Source organism: Suncus etruscus, chromosome 11 (genome assembly GCF_024139225.1).
Source record: "Suncus etruscus isolate mSunEtr1 chromosome 11, mSunEtr1.pri.cur, whole genome shotgun sequence".
NCBI classification, from domain to species: domain Eukaryota; kingdom Metazoa; phylum Chordata; class Mammalia; order Eulipotyphla; family Soricidae; genus Suncus; species Suncus etruscus.
Genome location: NC_064858.1, coordinates 8,689,204 through 8,708,160, shown reverse-complemented (window position 1 = coordinate 8,708,160; position 18,957 = coordinate 8,689,204). Strand labels below are relative to the sequence as shown.

Genomic DNA, 18,957 nt, shown 5'->3' with positions numbered 1-18,957 from the left:
CAGGAGCGGAGGGGGCGTGGTTTCAGAAGGGGCGGGGTCTTAAAGGGCGGAGCTTCTTAGGGGCGGGGTTTCCGGGATATGTACGCGATGAAGGGCGGAGTCTCCTGGAGGGGCGGGGGTTTCATTCGGTGGCGTGGTTTCAGCGAGGGACTGAGTCGTCACGGGCGTGATGGGGGCGGAGTCTCGTAAAGGGCGGAGTTTCCTAGAGGGACGCCGTCATCACGAGAGGAGAAGAGGCGGGGCGGAGTCTTCCCGGAGGGGCGTGGTTCCAACCGGGGACGGAGCTCGTAAAGGGGCGTGGTTTTTATAGGGGCGGAGTTTCCCGCCAGGGAACTGAGTCACCGCGAGAGGCGAAGTCTATAACCGGGGCGTGGTTTTCCCCGCGCTGTAGCCCCGCCCCGGGGCGGGAGCCCTCCTCGCGTGATCTCATGGACTTCCGCTTGGCACCGGAAGTTGTGGTTGCTGAGGCAACATGAAGCAACTGTGGCTCCTGGAAGGCTCTGACAGGCCTTCAAGGCGCCTCAGGTGCAGCCCTGGGCCCCGGGGACGGTCCCTCGCATTCCCTGACTCCATTCCCTGACCTGTGGCTTTGAGTTCTATGAAGCACAGATTACTTGTTCCCTTTTCTGTTTATTTTTTTTCTTTCTCTGGGAGAGGGGTCACTCCTGGCCTGGCTGGGGGCCCCCCTGCTGAGCTCATCCTCCTGGAGTTTTGGGGGGCTTGGATCACACCTGTTGGGGTGCAGGGAGTTACTGGAGGCTGCTCTCAGGAATCCCTCCTGACAAGACCCTCTACAGGGGATGTCGGGGATTGAACTTGGGTTGCTTGGGTGCAAGGCAAACGCCCTTCCTGCTGTGCTGTCATCACCCCAGCCCCTACTCTTTCCTTTTATGCAGAGCTAGAGTTGAACCCAGGGCTTGGTCATGATCAGGCTGTGATCAGACTTTGCATTGTTTCCCCCCAGCCCCTATTTTTATTTGGGATTGAAGGAAGGAACTACTCGGTGATTTAGAAGGGGTTGTTTTATTTTTGTGTGTTTGAGTGTTTTTGTTTTAGTTTTAGGCCAGACCCTGTGGTGCTCAGGGTCTTAACTCCTGGCTCTGTGCTGAGGGATCACTCCTGGGGGTGCTCAGGAGTGACCCCCAGAGATGCTCAAGGGCATCATATATGGTGCTGGGGATAGAAGGAGGTTCTGCTGTATTTTATGGTCCCCCCCACAGCCCCCCCCCCCATACTATCTCCGCAGCTGGGAGCCCTACAGACTTCCTACCTTCTACCATGTCTTCTCCCCGAGAAACTCGGGACCAGAAGAAGATGTCACGGATGACACGGAAGGGGGCCCTAGAGGTGGCATCCCTCACCTCATCCATGGATGAGGATGAGGAGTATGGCTTCCGAGATCCAGACCAGGAGGTGGATTCCCTGCCTCAGCCTTACCGCTTCATCAACAAGATGGTGACACTTATTTTGGACCGGGCGTGGGAAATGATTGAGAAAAGAGATGCGTTGCATGAGGCTCAACGCAGCCGGCTGCGACCCACCACCTATGGCCCCCAGGCCGAGAGCAAGGTAGGGCAGCCTGGGCCAGGAATCCCTCTCGGGGTGCCAATCACAGAGGCTGCAGCTGACAGGGAGACGGGCTGGAGAAGAAGGTGTCCACCCTTCAGTGGAGATAAGATAGAGGTCTTTTCTTATGGCAGTTGCTGTGAGGAAATGTTGGTGATTGTTTTTTTTATTCACATACTGCCTGCATCGAGGGCTGGAGCCACTTTATGGGGTCTCTAAACTAGAGGGCCCCAAACTGATGGGGAGGGGTGCTGGTCTTGCATGCAGCTGACCTGGGTGGGTGGGTTTGATCCCCTGGCATCCCATAGGGTCCCCCAAGAAACTACCAGGAATGATCCCTGAGAGCAGAGCCAGAAGTGAGTCTAGAGCACAGGCAAGTTGTGGCACCAAAATAAACAAAGCCAGGGGCTAAAGGAGAGGAGAAGGAGCAGGAGGACGAAGGTGTTTGCGGTGCAGCAGCTGACCCTTGTTCAATCATCAGCATCCTACATGGTTCCTCAGGCAGTAGTTTTTTTTTTTCCAAGTGCAGAGCCAGGAAGTAATCGCTGAGCATTGCCAGGTGTGGCCCTAAAAAACAAACAAGCAAACAAAAAAACACTGAGCCCATTGTCCCCCTTTTCAGGAAAAATAAAGTCAGCACTTCCCTTGGAAATAGACCCTATTTTGTTTTGGTTTCCTTTGAACCACACCTGGCAGTACTCAAGTCTTATTTCTGGCTCCACTCAGGGGTCACTTTGTGGCTGGGGCCAGTAAACCATAATAGGGTTCAGAGGATTTACCTAGCCAGCTTTGGGCAAAGAGCGTGCCTTGCCTGCTGTACTATCACTCTGGCTCTTGTTTTGTTTTTCAGTTTATTTTGTTTTTGTGTCACACTAGCAGAACTCAAGACTTCTTGGTTTTGCACTCAGGGATCACTCCTAGGAGTTTGGGGGACCCTATAGGGTGTCGGGAATTGAACCCAAGTTGACTGCGTGCAAGGCCAGCATCCTCTCTGCTGGGCTATTGCTACAGCTCTGAAATCTCCCCTCTTCAAAGAACAGTGTCCTTGTAGCAGCCAAGACTACCACCCACCCCATTTTCCTGGATTGCCTAGAACAGGGGTCCTCAAACTTTTTCAACAGGGGGCCAGTTTCACTGTCCCTCAGACCATTGGAGGGTCTAGACTACAGTAAAAACAAAACTTATGAACGAAAATCCTTATGCACCACTGCATATATCTTATTTTGCAATGAAGAAACAAAACCGATACAAATACAATATGTGGCCCTCGGGTCTAGTTTGAGGACCAACTGGCAGATCATTGACTTCCAGGGAAAGGACCTATCAGAAGCCCCTGGAGAATGGAGGATGTGGACCGAATCCTGGCCCACAGGTCTCATCTGAGCTGCCCTGACTCTCAGGAAAGGGGCATCTTGAAGAACATCACTTCCCCACAGCAGGAGAGCTGAGCACAATTCCTCCAACCTCACTCACTCTTGTCCCCAGCTCAGCAGCAAGCCCACCTGCATGGCTGTTTCCCAAGAGTACATGTTTATTGGTGGCGCCAACGGCTTCTCCATCTACAACCTGCTCAGCGGGTAACAGCTGTATGGTCTGGGAGAAGTTGAAGGTGGAGGTCACATCCATCTGGACCCGTGGACTTGGAGGCAGAGACCCTCCTTGTGCTCCTGGATGAGAACGGTAGCTCTCTCCTTCTTTCCCATCTGGTAGCATTGGCGGGAGTCTCAGTTGTGGACAAAGCCAGGCTGCCCGGGCTCTTCTTTCTGAATCCAGGGGGGGCTGTGACACCCAGAAATGGGAAACAGCCTTCCAGGACAGAGAGGAATGCGAGGCATTGGGCATAACCTGCCACCATGCTGGTTCTTTGAACCCACAAACAGCCCTGGGACAGAAGGACAAGTTGACACCCCTGCTTTTTTTAGGAGGTTTCAGCCAAGCCTGACATTAAATAACCTTTCTCCAGGGAAGGACTGGACAGAGGCGCCCCGTGGGGGCCCTAGTCCTGCCCTAGTCAATTCAGAAATAAGGCAGGTGGAGCTAGAGAAACAGGACAGTCAGGAATCACTGGGTTCGCTGCCTTCGGATATCTAGGTGGTCCCTTGAGCACTGCCAGGACTGATTCCCGAGTGCAGAGCCAGGAGAAACTTTCTGAGCACTGCTTGGATGTGGCCTCAAAACACAGACAAACCAAACAGAAAGCAATTAAAGACCATCTCAACAGTGTGCACCAGGAAGGAGGCCTGGAAAAAACATTCTGAAAAGTAGAATGAGCAATTTCGTTCCAGGACTTCTGGGCTGCGAGTCAGTCTGATGCTCTCGCTCTCTTTCAGGCACTGTCAGGCTCCTCTACTTCTGCAGGGATTGTCTTTACCTCATCAAAACCATCAATGACACAGTGAGTCCCTGCGCCATCTCCATCACTGTGCCCCATTACCACAGGGGCCATGGCCGCTGTGCAGGGAAAGGAGCAAGAAATGGAGTCCTCTGGGGGTCTGAGGGATAATACAGTGGGGTTGATGCTCAGATTAGATCCCCTACACCCCGTAGGGTTGCCCAAGCCCCACCTGGAGTGATCCCTGAGTAACAAGGAGAATCTCTGAGCACTGCCAGGTGTGCCCCAAAAACAAACAAGAAAAAAAATAAAGACCTGGGACCAGAGCAATAGCAGAAAGGGCAGAGCGTTTGCCTTATATGCAGCCAATCTGAGACAGACCTGGATTCGATCCCTGTCATCCCATATGGTCCCCTGAGCCTGTCAGGAGCAATTTCTGAGCATGGGCCAGGTGTGGCCCAAAATAAAAAAAAATAAAGAAAGGCCTCTGACCACAAAGCACCCCAGAACATCTACCATAAAGAACCCTCTTCCCTCCTACAAACTCTCAGGAAGCTTGTCTTTGAAGGTCTTTGTTTTTTGTCTGTTTGGTTTTGGTTTTGGTTTTTGGGTCACACCTGGCAGTGCTCAGGGGTCATTCCTGGCTCTTATGCTCAGAAATTGCTCCTGGCAGGCTGGGGGGGGTGGGGGGGAAACATATGGGAATGTGGAGTTTCAAACCACCAGAGGTCTTTGTCTTTGAGGTCGGAGAGAAGGCACTTGTCTTGAAATGTAGCCTACCCTAGGTTTGATCCCCAGCGCCCTGAACCTGCCAGGAATGAATCCTGAGCATCATCGGGTGTGGCACCAAAATAAGAACCAGACAAAGAAATTTGCCTACCTTGCATGGGGGGTGGCCTGCTTTGAACTCCCAGATGAACTCCTGAGTACAGAGCCCAGGTTACTCCCCCTAACATGTTTAATCCATAAAGATTGCCCACTGTCACCTTGGCTTTACTTCCCTACAAGAATTTGTTGGGAACCCAAGGCCCAACAAGCACAGCCCAAAGGCCTGTGTGTCCATGATTCCTGCACAAAGATGAGAAACTCCCAGGTGGCTCAGGCATCCCCGGCCTTTGCAGGGATTTTTGCAGAATTTATGTTCCCCCATGATGCTGCCATCGAGGCCCTCAGGCTGCTGTCCCCGTGGCAGTCTGGATGTAGCACTTTTACCCCTTCTCTGTGCCCAGGAAGAAGCCAACAAGCAAACAACCTGCGTCAAGAAGCAGCTCTCAGTCGGAGGGGACTTCGCTGCCTTCCTCCTGCAAGGCAAGATAGGAAGAAGTAGGAAGGGCTGAGGCACAGCTTCTCTGGAACTGTCTTCGTCCTTACGGTTCTTGTTTTGTGCTGTTTTGGTTGGGGGCCACACCCTAGTAATGCTCAGGCTTTGTCTTGGTGGAACCCGGGACCCTGTGTGGTGGCCAAAGATCAAACCCTGCTGCAGCCTCATGCAAGGTTCTACCCAAACGTCCAGTCCTTTGGGGTCCCACCCTGTTGTGTTGTTCTTTTTTTTTTTGGTTTTTGGATCACACCCAGCAGCACTCAGGGGTCACTCCTGGCTCCAGGCTCAGAAATCGCTCCTGGCAGGCTCGGGGGACCATATGGGATGCTGGGATTCGAACCACTGACCTTCTGCACGCAAGGCAAATGCCTTATCTTTATACTATCTCTCCAGCCCCATCCCACCTGTTGTCTTAATATGTGCGGCCTTTCTCAACTAGGTCCAGCTCCCACAGCCCCTATGCTCTGAAAGGTCTGAAGGTTGCAGGGTGAGGGCGGAGAGATTCCCAAAGCAGTCAGATGAAGTTCCAGGAGTCAGCCAGCTTTATTTCACAGTCCCTATCACCATGTACACCTCACATGGCCTCTATGCTAAGCCTTTTCCTAGCAGCTACTTCTCTACTCCTCCTTCTCTTGGCCTCTGTCTCCCCTTCAGCTGCTTTTTCCAGGCTTCTTAACTGACTTCCAGGCTGACTGACTAACTCCCTTTGCTGAAGCTACTGCTGCTGAATCTGTTGCTGAATTGCTGATACTAAATCTTGTTGAGTCTTGCTGTTGATTCCTCACTTCTGCCATTTGCCTCTCTCTCACATCTCTCACTCTCCTTCTTATCCCTCCCCCTCCCCCATTGCAGACTCCCGACCTGCCCATTCCTGGTGTGGGCAGGTATCTGATCATTACAGGTGGAATAAATAAGAAGTTGGTGAGAGGGATACCGCACCCCACCCACCCCACCCCCATTTCTTTTATATCATAGTAAGTTACAAGGCTACAAATACAAGCCCCCCTAGGAGAGGGAGCTGGCCTTGCATTCAAGGCCTACTTGGTTTGATCCCCGGCATTCCATACTGTGTCCCCCTGAGCACTGCCAGGAGTGATTCCTGAGCACAGAGCACACGCTGGGTATGGCCCAAAGCCAGGATTTATTTTTTCAGTTATGACCACACACCCCTTTTGAAGACTGTAAAGCAGGGATTTGGGATGCTCACTCCATTTCATGCTATTTTTGGGGGGCCACACCCGTGATGCTTGGGTTACTCCTGGCTATGTGCTCAGGAATCAACTCCTGGCTTGGGGGGACCAAACCGCAGTCTGTCCTGGGTCAGCTGCGTGCAAGGCAAATGCCCTACCACTGCACCATCCTCGCTTGGCCCCCATTTCATGTTCTTTTTGTTGCTGTTGTCTGTTTTGTTTGGGGGCCATACCCAGAAATGCTGTTATTCTCCTCTGTCCTATTGCTCCAGCCCCTGCTGTAGCATCCAACTGCTCTTCATGGTTTTCCCCAAGCCGCTGACAAGGAAGGTTCTGGAGGGCAGAAGGCTACGGACATGTTCCTCTTCCCACGCAAACTGCTTCCTCTGTAACGCCTTCTGGGGCTGCCTCGCAAAGTGCCACCAACTGGGAGACTTGACATGCACTTCTCCCCCTCTCACTGTTCCTGAGGTCCAAGGTCTAAACATAGAGGTCCAGATGTCACTGTCCATGTCGTGCTTTTAGCCCGAACCCTCTGCCTGGGCAGGCCAAATCAAAGTTCCTCAATTGCTCCCGGACCATTCTGACCATACTCTGGCCAAGGCTGATTCTGTCAGGGCCCCGTGAGAGGAGACAGGACGTTGCCAGTCTCTGGCCCATACAGAACCTGGGGCTCAGGAGTAGTGGGGCCGGAGTGGGTAGTTTCCCCACATTCCCTGCAGATCTGCTGTTAGAGAAGGCAGCACATTGAAAGACAGAGAGAGGCCAGGATTGTGGGGGGACGCCTCACCTTTACCCCGCAGGAACTGCTCCCTGGGCTGCCTGCAGGCCCGCCAAGATTCTGAGCAGCCAGGCTGGTCCCTGAAAACTGGCCCTGCTGCCCAGTTGCCCAACAGGCCCTGATTTCCCAACTCAGGGGCTGGCGACCTCTGGCTGGAGGTGTACAGATTGCCCAAGGAGGCTTGGCTCAAGGAGGTGGAGCACCCCCAGATCTCTGTGAATTCCAAGAAAAAGGCCAAACATCTACAACAGGTAGGTCGAAAGCATCTGGGGTTCCCATGCAGAGCTCTGGGTAGGCAGTTGGATGGGAGGATGGGAGGGACAGAAGACATGAAATTCAGTAAGGGGGGGTTCTAGAGCCCACCCACCCCTGCTCCACTCTAGTTTCCAGTGGCCCCACCCTCAGACCTGGCATTCTTTGACCCCTAGTTCCACTGTCCCATCCCTCCTTCCTCCCACCCCTTTGTTTTTCTCTCCATTCTCACATTTCTAGACCCTGGAGGTGAAGGTCACACATGTTCACATCTGCAGGCCAGGGGTGGGGTTTAGGCCAGTAGTGGAGCACAGGCCTCATATGTACAAGGCACCCCCAGAACCTGCAGGTCTGAGTTTGTTACTCCCCAAAGTGATCGGGGAAATGGAGAGAAAACATTGGCAGGTTTCAGAGAGACATGGGACCAGTGTGTAGTGAACAAACTCCTCTCTCTCTCTCCCTTTCTCTCCCTCTCCCTCCCTCTCCTTCCCTTCCTCACCCCCACCCCCAGAGTCTCATGGACACCTTGGTCTCAGATGCTGCAGAAGCGGTAAGAAACTTAGAAGCCCACGTCTGTCTCTGAAAGATTTCGGCTCCCAACTAGAAACCCACCCTCCCTTGCAAATGTCGCAGCAGTGTCTGTGGATGTTCAGAAACATGCACTTGGGCCTTGTGTGAATCCTTGTGTGAAGTCCTTGAGTGAATCCTCCAGAAAGCACAGGGGCACAATGGCTGGCATGACATCTAGGCCGAGGGCAGGGGTGTAGGTGGGTGTGAGAGAAGTGGTCTTCTCCCAATCCTCAGCATGGAAAACTGACATAAGACAACACCCCCCCCCATGATAAAATGCAATGGGGGATGTTTCTCTGGTGAAGGAGGAATGCCACTCACAGCTCGTAAACTTTAACTCTTTTCTGTTGGCCTCGTGCTCTCAGGGAGAGAGTTCAAGATTCCATTGCCTAATCAGAGAGAGCCGCCAGCCCTCCCATGTCAGCCCCCCTGAGGCCCAGGGCTGGCCTTTTCTCAAGTCTTTGGGGTCTGTGGTGTAAATGGGGAGGGGAGAAAGGAGGCCGCCTTCTGGGTGAGGGTCTGATCAGTGGCCAGTCAGCCACGATTTTCCTTTGTTGTTTTTCTGTTGTTTGTTTTTTTTTTTGTTTTGTTTTTTTTTTTTGGTTTTTGGGCCACACCCGGTAATGCTCAGGGGGTACTCCTGGCTATGTGCTCAGAAGTTGCTCCTGGCTTGGGGGACCATATGGGACACCGGGGGATCGAACCGCGGTCCGTCCAAGGCTAGCCCAGGCAAGGCAGGCACCTTACCTTTAGAGCCACCGCCCGGCCCTGTTGTTTGTTTTTGAGGGCCAAACTCAGCAGTGCCCAAGACTTAACTCCTGGCTCTATGCTCAGGAGCCATTCTTGGGGTGCTGGGATTGAACCTGGTTTGGCCACAGGTGAGGCAAGCTCCCTCCCCACTGTGATATCCAGGCCTGAGTACTTTGTGTTTTGTTTGGGGTCCATACCTGGCAGTGCTAAGGACTCTCTTCTGGCTCTGCACCAGGTCATTCCCAGGTCATTCCTGGGATGCTGAAGATGGAACCTTGGTTGGTCTCATGCAAGCAAGCACTCTACCTGCTGGGACTGTCATTCTTTCCTTTTATCTGAAGCAAATAAAAATCTCTAAGTATATATATATGATTTTATATATATGTATACATATATATCAATTTCTATATGTATATTTGATTTGTGTTGGGGCTATACTGCACAGTGCTCAGGGGTCACTCCCCACCCAGTGCTCGGGCTCACTCCCGGCAGTGCTCAAGGCCATGCTGAGCTGGCCTAGGCTCTGTCCCATGAGGTGCTCCCCAGTTGTAAGCCCATATTTTATGAATTTATATTGAGACTTAAATGTGTCACTTTGCTCTTTGCTGATTTTTGCCCATCTGACTTTCTTCCTTCCCACCTGCCTGCTTTTTTCTCTTTGGTCATAGACCTCTGCCGAGGGGCCTGGCACAGGATGGGGCCCTCTGTTTGAGCGACAGCCCCTATTCTGCCGCCTTTGGAACATGTGCATTTGAGCATCACTCTGGCACTAATCGGCTTCCTCACTGGGTCTCTCCCTCCCATCTGGCAGGATTCAGGCATCTCCTACAAAGCAGACATCAAGCTGAGTCCCCCGGTGCAGATCATGAAGATCAAACCACCCAAAAACCAATCGTTAAGGTCGGTCAGGGACCTCCACCCCATCTCTGTCCTTGTGCCCTGGATTTTCCCCGTGTCTTCTGCCTTCTCTGTTGCCACCATCTGTCCCCGTCTTTTCTGCCTGTCGCTTGTCTGTCTCAAGTGTTCGGCAGCACTCACAATGCAGGTGTCCAGGTAAGAAGTATTTGACTTTTTTGAACCCAGAGACCTGTGTTTGTCGTCTGACAATTTACCAATGCACTGTAAAAAAGAGTTGGTGGAGGCAGAGTGATAGTGCAGAGGGGAGGGTGCTTGCTTTGCACATGGCTGATGTGGGTTCAATCCCTGGTATCTCATAGGGACCCTAAGTTCACCAGGAGTAAGTCCTGAGCACTGCTTGGTGTGGCCAAAAATAAATGTATATTTAAAATGTAAAAGTTGGGGCCATGGAGAAAATCATGCACAAACACTCCTCCCAGGAATCCAGTAGCTGCATGGGAAAAGCAAAAAAAAAAAAAAAAAAGGCCAGAATGATAGCACAGTGCGGGTTGGGAGGGCCACTTGCCTTGCAGCCAGCTTGTCCCCATCCAGAGCCACCAGGAGTGATTCCTGAGTGCAGAGCCAAGAGTAACCCTTGAGCACCACTGGGTATGGCCCAAAAACGAAAATTGAAAGTAAAAACAAACAAAAAAAATACTGTTGAGGCAGAGCAATAGGCCCCAGCCGGGAAGGCATTTGTCTTACACATGGGCAATCAGATTCAATCCCCAGCATCCTATAGTGTACCCTGAACCACCAGAGTGATTCCTTAGTGCAGAGCCAGAATACCCCTGCACACTGTCCGGTGTAGTGCCCCTCCTCTCCCCTAAAAAAAACAGACAAAGAACCTGCAAGTAGATCTCTACAGCAGAGGGTGGGAGGCCAGAGACTTCTAGAATGTTCCTCTTAGGGACCAGAGAGATAGCACATTGGATAGGGCATTTGCCTTGCAAGTGGCCAGTCCAGGACCAACTATGGTTCAAATTCTGGTATCCTCATATGGTCCCCTGATCCTGCCAAGAGTGATTCTGAGTGCAGAGCCCAGAGTAACCCCTGAGTGCCACAGGTGTGGCCCCCAAAAAAAGATTGTTCTCTTGGTAGGCACCACCCTGAAAAGCCCCCTGGAGGTCTTTGCCCGGGTTGAAGACTAACAACAGCCTGGGCTGGGGGCAGAACCACTACATCAAGGAGACCCAGTGGGAGCAGGAGGCCTGCCATCTTCAACACAGCCCTACAAAGGCTTCGCTGAGTGGGGAGTGGGGCGAGGAGCCGCCCAGGGTGAGCCCAACACTCTCACCCACAGCCTTGCAGTTCCAAAGAAATTTGAATGGAGATTGTGCCCAACCCAGGTGTGACGAGGTATGGAGAGCGAGCACAGGGTGAGGGGGCACCTGCCTTTGCACATGGTTGGCCCTTTATTGATCCCCAACAGCACATAGAGTTCCCTGAAACCCAAACAAACAAAAAAACAGAACAGGTCCAGTGGGACACTAAAGAAGTTATAGAGAGGGGCCGGAGAGATAGCATGGAGGTAAGGCATTTTGCCTTTCAAGCAGAAGGACGGTGGTTCAAATCCCGGCCCATCCCATATGGTCCCCTGTGCCAGCCAGGAGCGATTTCTGAGCATAGAGCCAGGAATAACATTTGAGCACTGCCGGGTGTGACCTAAAAACCAAAAAAACCAAAAACAAAAACAAAAAAAGAGTTAGGGAGAGACTCTGAGTGCTTATGTAGGGGAGGGCGCTGGTCTGGCACGCCGCTGAATCAGGTTCTATCCCCAGTACTTTTCACTTAATAGTCCCCCCAGTACGACTGGGGGTAACTCACAAGCACTGATCCAGGAGTAGCCCTCAGTTAGTTCCTCAAATAAACAAACATTTATTTCTTTATTTTGGTTTTTGGGTCACACCCGGCAGCGCTCAGGGGTTACTCCTGGCTCTATGCTCAGAAATCACTCCTGGCAGGCTCAGGGGACCATATGGGATGCCGGGATTTGAACCACCGACATTCTGCATACAAGGCAAACACCTTACCTCCATGCTAACTCTCTGGTCCCTACTTATTTATTTTATTTTTTTATTTTTTTTGGTTTTGGGGCCACACCCGGCGGTGCTCAGGGGTTACTCCTGGGTGTCTGCTCAGAAATAGCTCCTGGCAGGCATGGGGGACCATATGGGATACCGGGATTCGAACCAACCACCTTAGGTCCTGGATCGGCTGCTTGCAAGGCAAATGCCACTGTGCTATTTCTCCGGGCCCCCCTATTTATTTTTAATGGATTTGTTTTTTTGCTTTTTGTTTTGTTTTTCAGGCACACCCGGTGATGCTCAGGGGTTACTCCTGGCTATGCGCTCAGAACTCGCTCCTGACTTGGGGGACCATATGGGACACGGGATCAAACCGTGGTCTGTCCTAGGCTAGCGCAAGCCAGGCAGATGCCTTATGCCCTGCGTCACCGCTCTGGCCTCTATTTTTAATGTATTTGTTAGGGGGCCGGAACAGGAGCACAGTGGGTAAGGTGTTTGCCTTGCACATGGCCAACCCAGGACCAACTCAGGCTCAATCCTCAGTATCCCATATGGTTCCCTGAGCCTGCCGGGAGTGATTTCTGAGTGCAAAGCCAGGAGTACCGCCTGAGTGCCACTTGGTGTAGCCAAAAAACAGAATAAAATGTACTTGTTTTTGTATGTATATGTGTGTGTGGTAATGGGCTAAAAACCCAGGTCTTGACACATCCAAAGCATGTCCCCTACTGCTGAGCCATGACCCTTCTTCCCACACACACATTTTCTGGGGCATACCTGGCAGAGCTTGAGATGCCAGGGATCAAACCCAGAGCTAAATAATAGCACAGCAGGGAGGGCGTTTGCCTTGCATGCATCCAATTCAGGTTCAATCTCTAGCATCCCATATGATCCTCCAAGCCTGCCAGGAGTAACCCCTGAGCACTGCCAGGGGTGGCCCAAAAAGAAAATAATGGTGAGTGGACCAGAATGAGATTGCAGTGGGGATAGACAGTGCTTGCCTTGCCCACTGGGTTCAGTCCCAACATGCAAATGGCTCCCTGGATCCGGCAGGAGGAAATCCTGAGTGTAGAGGCAAGAACCAGCCCTGAGCACTCCACTCTCTCCTTGCAGCACAGCTACTTTTCACTTCTTCCTCTATGGGAGTATGATCTCACCACCTTCGGATGCCAGGAGCCCCCCGGGTGAGTAAGGAAGTCTGGGCATGGAGTCCATGGGGGGAACGGGCAGGCTGGGAGGGATAGTGCCATGGGGAGGGTCTCTGTAGGGGCCTCTTGCCTACCATATGCCAGCCCCGTCCTCTCTTTCCACAGAAAAAAGTCACTGGTAGGTTCAGGTTTGCATTATGACACCCAGCCTGGGGCTAGCTGAGCCACCTAGCTCTTCTGGCCCTACCTTCCTCCTTCAAGCATCATCTGATGCTCAAATAACACGTGTTTCTAGAAGCTTCTGAAGTTCTGCCCAGCTCCTCACAGAAGGAGAGCCTTCTGTAGGTGCCGCTGCCAGAACAGTCTCTTCTACTCCTGCTCCTCAGACCAGGCCCAGTGCTCTGTCATATGCCCGTCTCCCTTCCAGGGGTACCTTGTCTCCTCGGCCTCCACTGGATGGGGACCCATAACTTCCTCTTCTTCTCACTTAACCGGACTCTGAAGGATAAGGCAGGTACTTGACTGGGCCCTGTGTGAGCCTTGGGGAGGCAGCGAGTAGAGGATGACTGGTTCTTAAGGGGTACACAGCTGAGTCAGGCTCAGGGGTTCCTCGAGCAGCAGGAGGGACCCAGCCCAGGCGCCTGTCTACACCCCCTTCTCTCTGGAAACAGCCAGTGGGTTCAGCCTCCCTGTCGTAAAGGCCATTTTGGGGTGTGGAGCCCTTTGCAGCAAAGACACTGGTGACACACACATGTTAGTCAGTTGCATACAAATTCCTGGAGGTGGTCAGCCAGCTGGAGCGTTTGTGATTATGTTTCCTTTATCGGGGAGAGGCATGCCCGATGGTGCTTGTAGTATATGAAAAAGTTTCCATAAGATTATTCTTGGAATTGTTGTATATAAAAATATTTCCTTGGGATTGTTCTGTGACTATTGCCCCACCTAGCCCTTCCAGGTGGGGGCGCTGTGGAGTTGGCAATAAATAGCTTGATGGACAGGGGAGAGGGGTCCTTTTGTGAAAGCTATTTGCAGGCTGCAAGAGGATTCTCTCGCTCTCTCTCTCTGCCCAATCTCTTACACCCTATCCTTCTTGTCTGTGTGGATTATTATCTTCTGCGGATAAATATTACCAAGGTCTCCCCCTGAAAGGGGACAAGGGGATGGGAAGTAATTTCTCATTCTGGGGACTGTTCTTGGATTCACAAATACCCAACAAAGGATTTGACAGCACAAATGATTTACAATGCTCAGGGTTGACTCCTGGCTCTATGCTGGAAAATCATTCCTGGTGGTACTCAGGACATAAAGGATTCCAGGAATCAAACTCAGGGTTGGCCATGTGCAACGCAGGCCCTCTCTGTACTATCTCTCCAGCTCCAAGAGTTTTGTGGTTCCTTGCGCTGGTCACTTAGATCTGACTCCATTTCCTCCTTCAAAGGGGGGACTTTAAAATTCACAAAAATGGGGTATCAGGATGTGGTCTAAGGCTCCAGACTGAAGCTCCGCTGCTTCCCCAGCGCTGGGGATTCTGGTCTCCAAATGGAGGCGTGGGTTTGAATCCCACTTCTGACAAAATTCACAAAAGTGGGGACTGAAGCCAGTAAAGGCACTTGTCTTGCACACAGTCAATCTGGGCTTGATCACTGGCACCCCATTAGGGTCCCCTGAGCACTCCCAGGAGTGATTCAGTGCAGAGCCAGGAGTTAGCCTTTAGCACCCCCAGAGCTGTGGAACAAACCAAAAATTAAAATAAAAGACATAAAAAGAGAACTTCCTTCCCTCCCAGGGTCTGAGACCTCAGGCAGGGCCTTGTCAGCCTCAGTTTCATCATCTGTGAACTGGGGGCTGGTGAGCACCTTGTCTCAGGAGCCCAGAGCAGGGCCAGCCCTGAGCCCAGGACGCAGGCCAGGCTGTGTAGACACTGGTCTCACCAGCACATCCTGCGCTCCTCCCAGCTGTGCCGGTGACTATCTCATCCATCTCTTGCAGACCCCGAGGGCGTGTGGCCCTTCGCGGCGCCCATCACTATGTCACAGCTAAACCAGACCTGCACCTACCTGATGGTGGCCTGTGAGGATGGGGTGCTGACTTTGTGGGACGTGCAAGAAGGTGAGGCCCCTGGTCCCCCACAGGGCCCTGGAGAGGAGCCATCACTGTCTGCAGTACTGAGGGGCAACCAGCACACACACAGTCACATGGGAGCAGTGAGGTGGGGACCCCTTCCAGCTTCTGAGCCAGAATCTGTTCTCTGGGGTTTTGTGAGGGGGTCACCTCAGATCAGGGACCCTTGGCCTTCAGAGCTAAGATCTTTTCACTATGAATTTGGGGGCACCTCTCCATCAGTGCTTGGGGCCCATGACCTGCTCCTGCTGATGCATGACCATTCAGCCCAGGGGGTGCAGGGGTCCTGGTGGGGTGAGAAGAGGTCAGGCAGGGCCCCCTTTGTCCTGCTTCTCTGATGTGAGTGAGCTCTTTCTCAGGGTGGGAGCACTGGGCTGCCTGCCTGATGCCATCCCCTGCGCCCCCTGCAAGATTTCCCCCCCGTCCCCGGGGACTCCTGACCATTCAGTTCTGTCCCTTTCCTTTCTCCCCACAGGGATTCCCCTGGGGGTGGTGGCACTGCCTGAGGGCTGTGCGTGCCAGAGCCTCCACTACCTGAAGCCATATCTGGAGCACAAAGGCCGCAGCCTGTTCCCTGACCCCCCACCCCAGTGGCATATGCAGTGCGCAGTGCTGTGCTCAGACGCCTCCCTCCACCTAGTCTCGGCCCAGGGCACCCAGGACCTGTCCATCCGGGTCCTCGTGGACAGGTGAATGGGGGGCGGCCCCACTCCATCTGGATGTGGTTTCTTTGCCACCATGACAGGATTGCTCAAGGGGTAGCTCTCATGTCCTGTATGGGTGTCCTGGCAGTCCTCAGGGGTCACTACTGGTTCTAAGTTCAGAAATCACTCCTAGCAATGCTCGGGGAGTTACCCCTGGCTCTGCACTCAGAAAACACTCATGGCAGTGCTCGGGGAACCCTATGAGATGCCGGGGATTGAACCTGAGTGTAAGGCCAGCACCCTCCCTGAGAACAGCAGGCTCTGCACATGTGTGCCCTGCCCTGTTTCTGCCAGGCCTGTCAAATTCCTGGATGAAGTCATCTGTGATGTGGCTCCGGTCGGGAGCTTACCTGGCATGGTATGTTTCCCTGCCTGCCCACTTTCTCTGCCCTCTCCTGCCCATCTTTCCAGGCTGTGAGAGAGAAAGAGAGAGAGAGAGAGAGAGAGAGAGAGAGAGAGAGAGAGGGAGAGGGAGAGAGAGGGAGAGAGATAGGAGAAGAGAGAGAGGAGAAGAGAGGAGAGAGGAGAAGAGAGGAGAGAGGAGAAGAGAGAGAAGAGAGGAGAAGAGAAGAGAAGAGAGGAGAGAAGAGAGGAGAAGAGGAAGAGAGAGAGGGAGAGAGGGAGACAGAGGGAGAGAGAGAAGGGAGAGAGAGAGGGAGAGAGAGGGAGAGAGAGAGAGAGAGAGGGAGAGAGAGAGGAGAAGAGAGGAAAAGAGGAAAAGAGGAGAGAAGGAGATAGAGAGGAGATGAGAGAGAGAGAGAGAGAGGAAAGAGAGAGAGAGAGAGAGAGAGAGAGAGAGAGAGAGAGAGAGAGAGAGAGAGAAGAGAGACTGCTCCCACTGAGTCTCAGTTCTGGGAACACTGACTGGGTCCCTCTGGCAGATGGTCTGTCAGAGGCACCCAAGTGAGCAGGGCCTGGAGGGAAAGCAGGCAGTACCGGAGGGTGTGAGGGTCATGGCAAACTTTTCGTTTAGCAAGAGAAGGGGACACCCAGCTCCAGGGAGGAGGGAGCAGAGGGACCCAGACATGGAAGGCATGTGGGGGGGTATGGGGCAGCTCAGGGGTGCTGGGTTGTCGTGATAGGCAAAAACAGCCCTAGTGTCATTTGCTCACTACCCCCAGATGCTGCTCTTCTTCCAGAACGGCCTAGTGCAGCTCCTGGACGTGACCATAACACAGACCATCTGTGCCTTCGCACCCCTGACACCCCAGCACTTGACCGGGCCCTGGTGCCCCATGTTCATTGTGTCTCCCCAGCATCCCTTCTTCTTGATCCAAGGTCTGGGAGGGGCTTTGAGCCAGAGAGGGGGGCATTTCCCCATCAGTCCCATTCCCAAGCCTAGGGTTGCCCCAGCCTTCTCCTTTGAGTCCTGGGACCCCCATAGCTCCCCCCAATGACTGGGTTTGGTACCAGAGAGTGGCCCCCGGGGTCCCATGAGGGACCCTGGGGACCCGGTTCCTGCTCCACTGCAGGAGATTATATGGACAACACTGCACCCCATGGGGCTGGCCGCCTCCAGCAGTCCGTGTTCTACTACGACCTCCGGCACTGCCCACTCCTGGGTGCTGCCCTGCAGAACTGCACCGTGTCCGCCATGGACCTGCCTGGAAGCCACACCTTCGAGCAGGCATTGACCTTGGAGAGGAGATGTGAGATCCTGCTCCAGAAGAGGTGGGGCTCAGGAGGCAGGGGGACCCCAGCTTCAACCCCTCGAGGGTGGCAGTTCCCCACATCTTGAGCTAGGTCCAGTTGGTGCGCGAGCGTCAGGAAACCAGCTTTTCCTTGTCTACTTGCTCTCAGGGCCTCCAAGATCAGGCCTCGAGACATGCTTGACCCCTAGAAGAAAGCAGGGAACCCCACACAGCATCCTGGTTTGCTCTTACTCTCTGCCATCCGCCCATCCCCACCTACCCCAAATCTGGGCTAAGGAATGGTGGGTCCGTGGAGCAATAGGCTGAGTTTCGGGCTTGCGACAGTGTCCAAACTGCTCTTACAAAATCCAGGCCAGCTGTGGCCTCAGCTCTGAGGCTCTGACACAGCCCCTGGTGCCAACCAAGCCTGGCCTCAGAGGCACATGTCCATCCTGCTGCTCCCCCAAACTTCAGTCCCTTCTCTGTCCACCCTAGACAAATGTGAAGGCAGTAGGAGCCCCCTAGCTCTGCCCCTTCTCCCCACAGCACCCCCCAGCTCCAGGGGAGATGCTAGGTATGGGCCGAGGCATATCCCATGACACTTTCCTGGAGCTTGGCAGAGGTGAGAGAAGGGAGGACCCCGTGGAATGCCCTGTGTCTCAGCACAGAGGTCCAAGGCCTGGGGAAAAGGCTTAGAGAAAGGACACAAGCTGGGGAGCTCCTGTGATGGCCTGGCTGGGGTCCCCCCAGACCTCAGCCCAGGCCCTGCCCTGTGGCCGCAGGTTCCAGAGCCTGGAGGCAAGCAGAGAGATGGAGGAGCAGCAATGGCTTCGGCTCCACAGGACCTCCATCATGCTGCAGAGAGACAACCGGAAGTGAGGCAGCCCCCAATAAACCGACTGCACTTCCTAAGTCCACACCTGCATCCTTCCCAGCCCCCACAGGGCCGCTGCCTCTCACCCACCTCGGTGGAGATGGAAGTCAGGTCACTGGCACATGGGGCCAGTAGGACCTGGGGCACTGCTGCCTTCCCGTCTGCTGTCCCAGGAGCCCCAGAGGAGGCCCAACTCTCCCGTTTAGAAATTACCCTTCTGGGGGCCGGAGAGATAGCACAGCCAGAAGGACATTTTTCTTGCACAAAGCCAACCCAGAATGGACAGTGGTTCAAATCCCGGCATCCCATATGTTCCCCTGAGCCTGCCAGGAGCGATTTCTGAGCATAGAGCTAGGAGTGCCTGAGTGCCACCTGGTGTGACCAAAAACCAAAAAGAAAAAAAAAAAATTTCCCTCTGCGACTAGAGGGATGGTGCAGTGCATATAGTGCTGGACTTGTATTTGCAGGCCTGGGCTTGATCCCCAGGGTAATAGGGTCTTCTGGGCACCTCTGGGGGGGATCCTGAGTGCAGGGTCAGGAGCAAGTCCTGAGTATCACTGGGTGTGGGAAGACAAGGAAGAAAGGCAAGGGAGGGAGGGGATGAGAAAAGGGAAAGTAGGGAGGGAAAGATGAAAGGGAAGGAGGGAAGGGAAGGAAGAAGGGTCCGTCCTTCCCTGGGACCCTGAGCCTGGGTCTGCTCCTAAGACACCAAGTGGTTCTCTGGGGGAACTGCAGGTGGTGAAGGTGGCCCCACCACGTGGAACAACCGCCCCTCAGGGTCCCTGGGTCCCCCCTG

The 18,957-nt window shown here is 53.5% G+C and overlaps 1 protein-coding gene across 1 annotated transcript; it reads left to right on the top strand.

Moving 5' to 3' along the window:
- The first annotated feature begins 1,278 nt into the window (after positions 1 to 1,278).
- On the top strand, positions 1,279 to 17,053 carry WDR93 (WD repeat domain 93). The gene is given in 17 exon segments (XM_049783940.1): positions 1,279 to 1,569; positions 3,052 to 3,156; positions 3,158 to 3,214; positions 3,216 to 3,246; positions 3,897 to 3,961; positions 5,128 to 5,206; positions 7,326 to 7,441; positions 7,855 to 7,880; positions 9,561 to 9,666; positions 10,745 to 10,807; positions 10,809 to 10,937; positions 12,797 to 12,867; positions 13,218 to 13,345; positions 14,821 to 14,940; positions 15,428 to 15,641; positions 15,951 to 16,014; positions 16,778 to 17,053. Coding segments are annotated over 17 exon segments (1,941 nt in total).
- Positions 17,054 to 18,957: the final 1,904 nt, after the last annotated feature.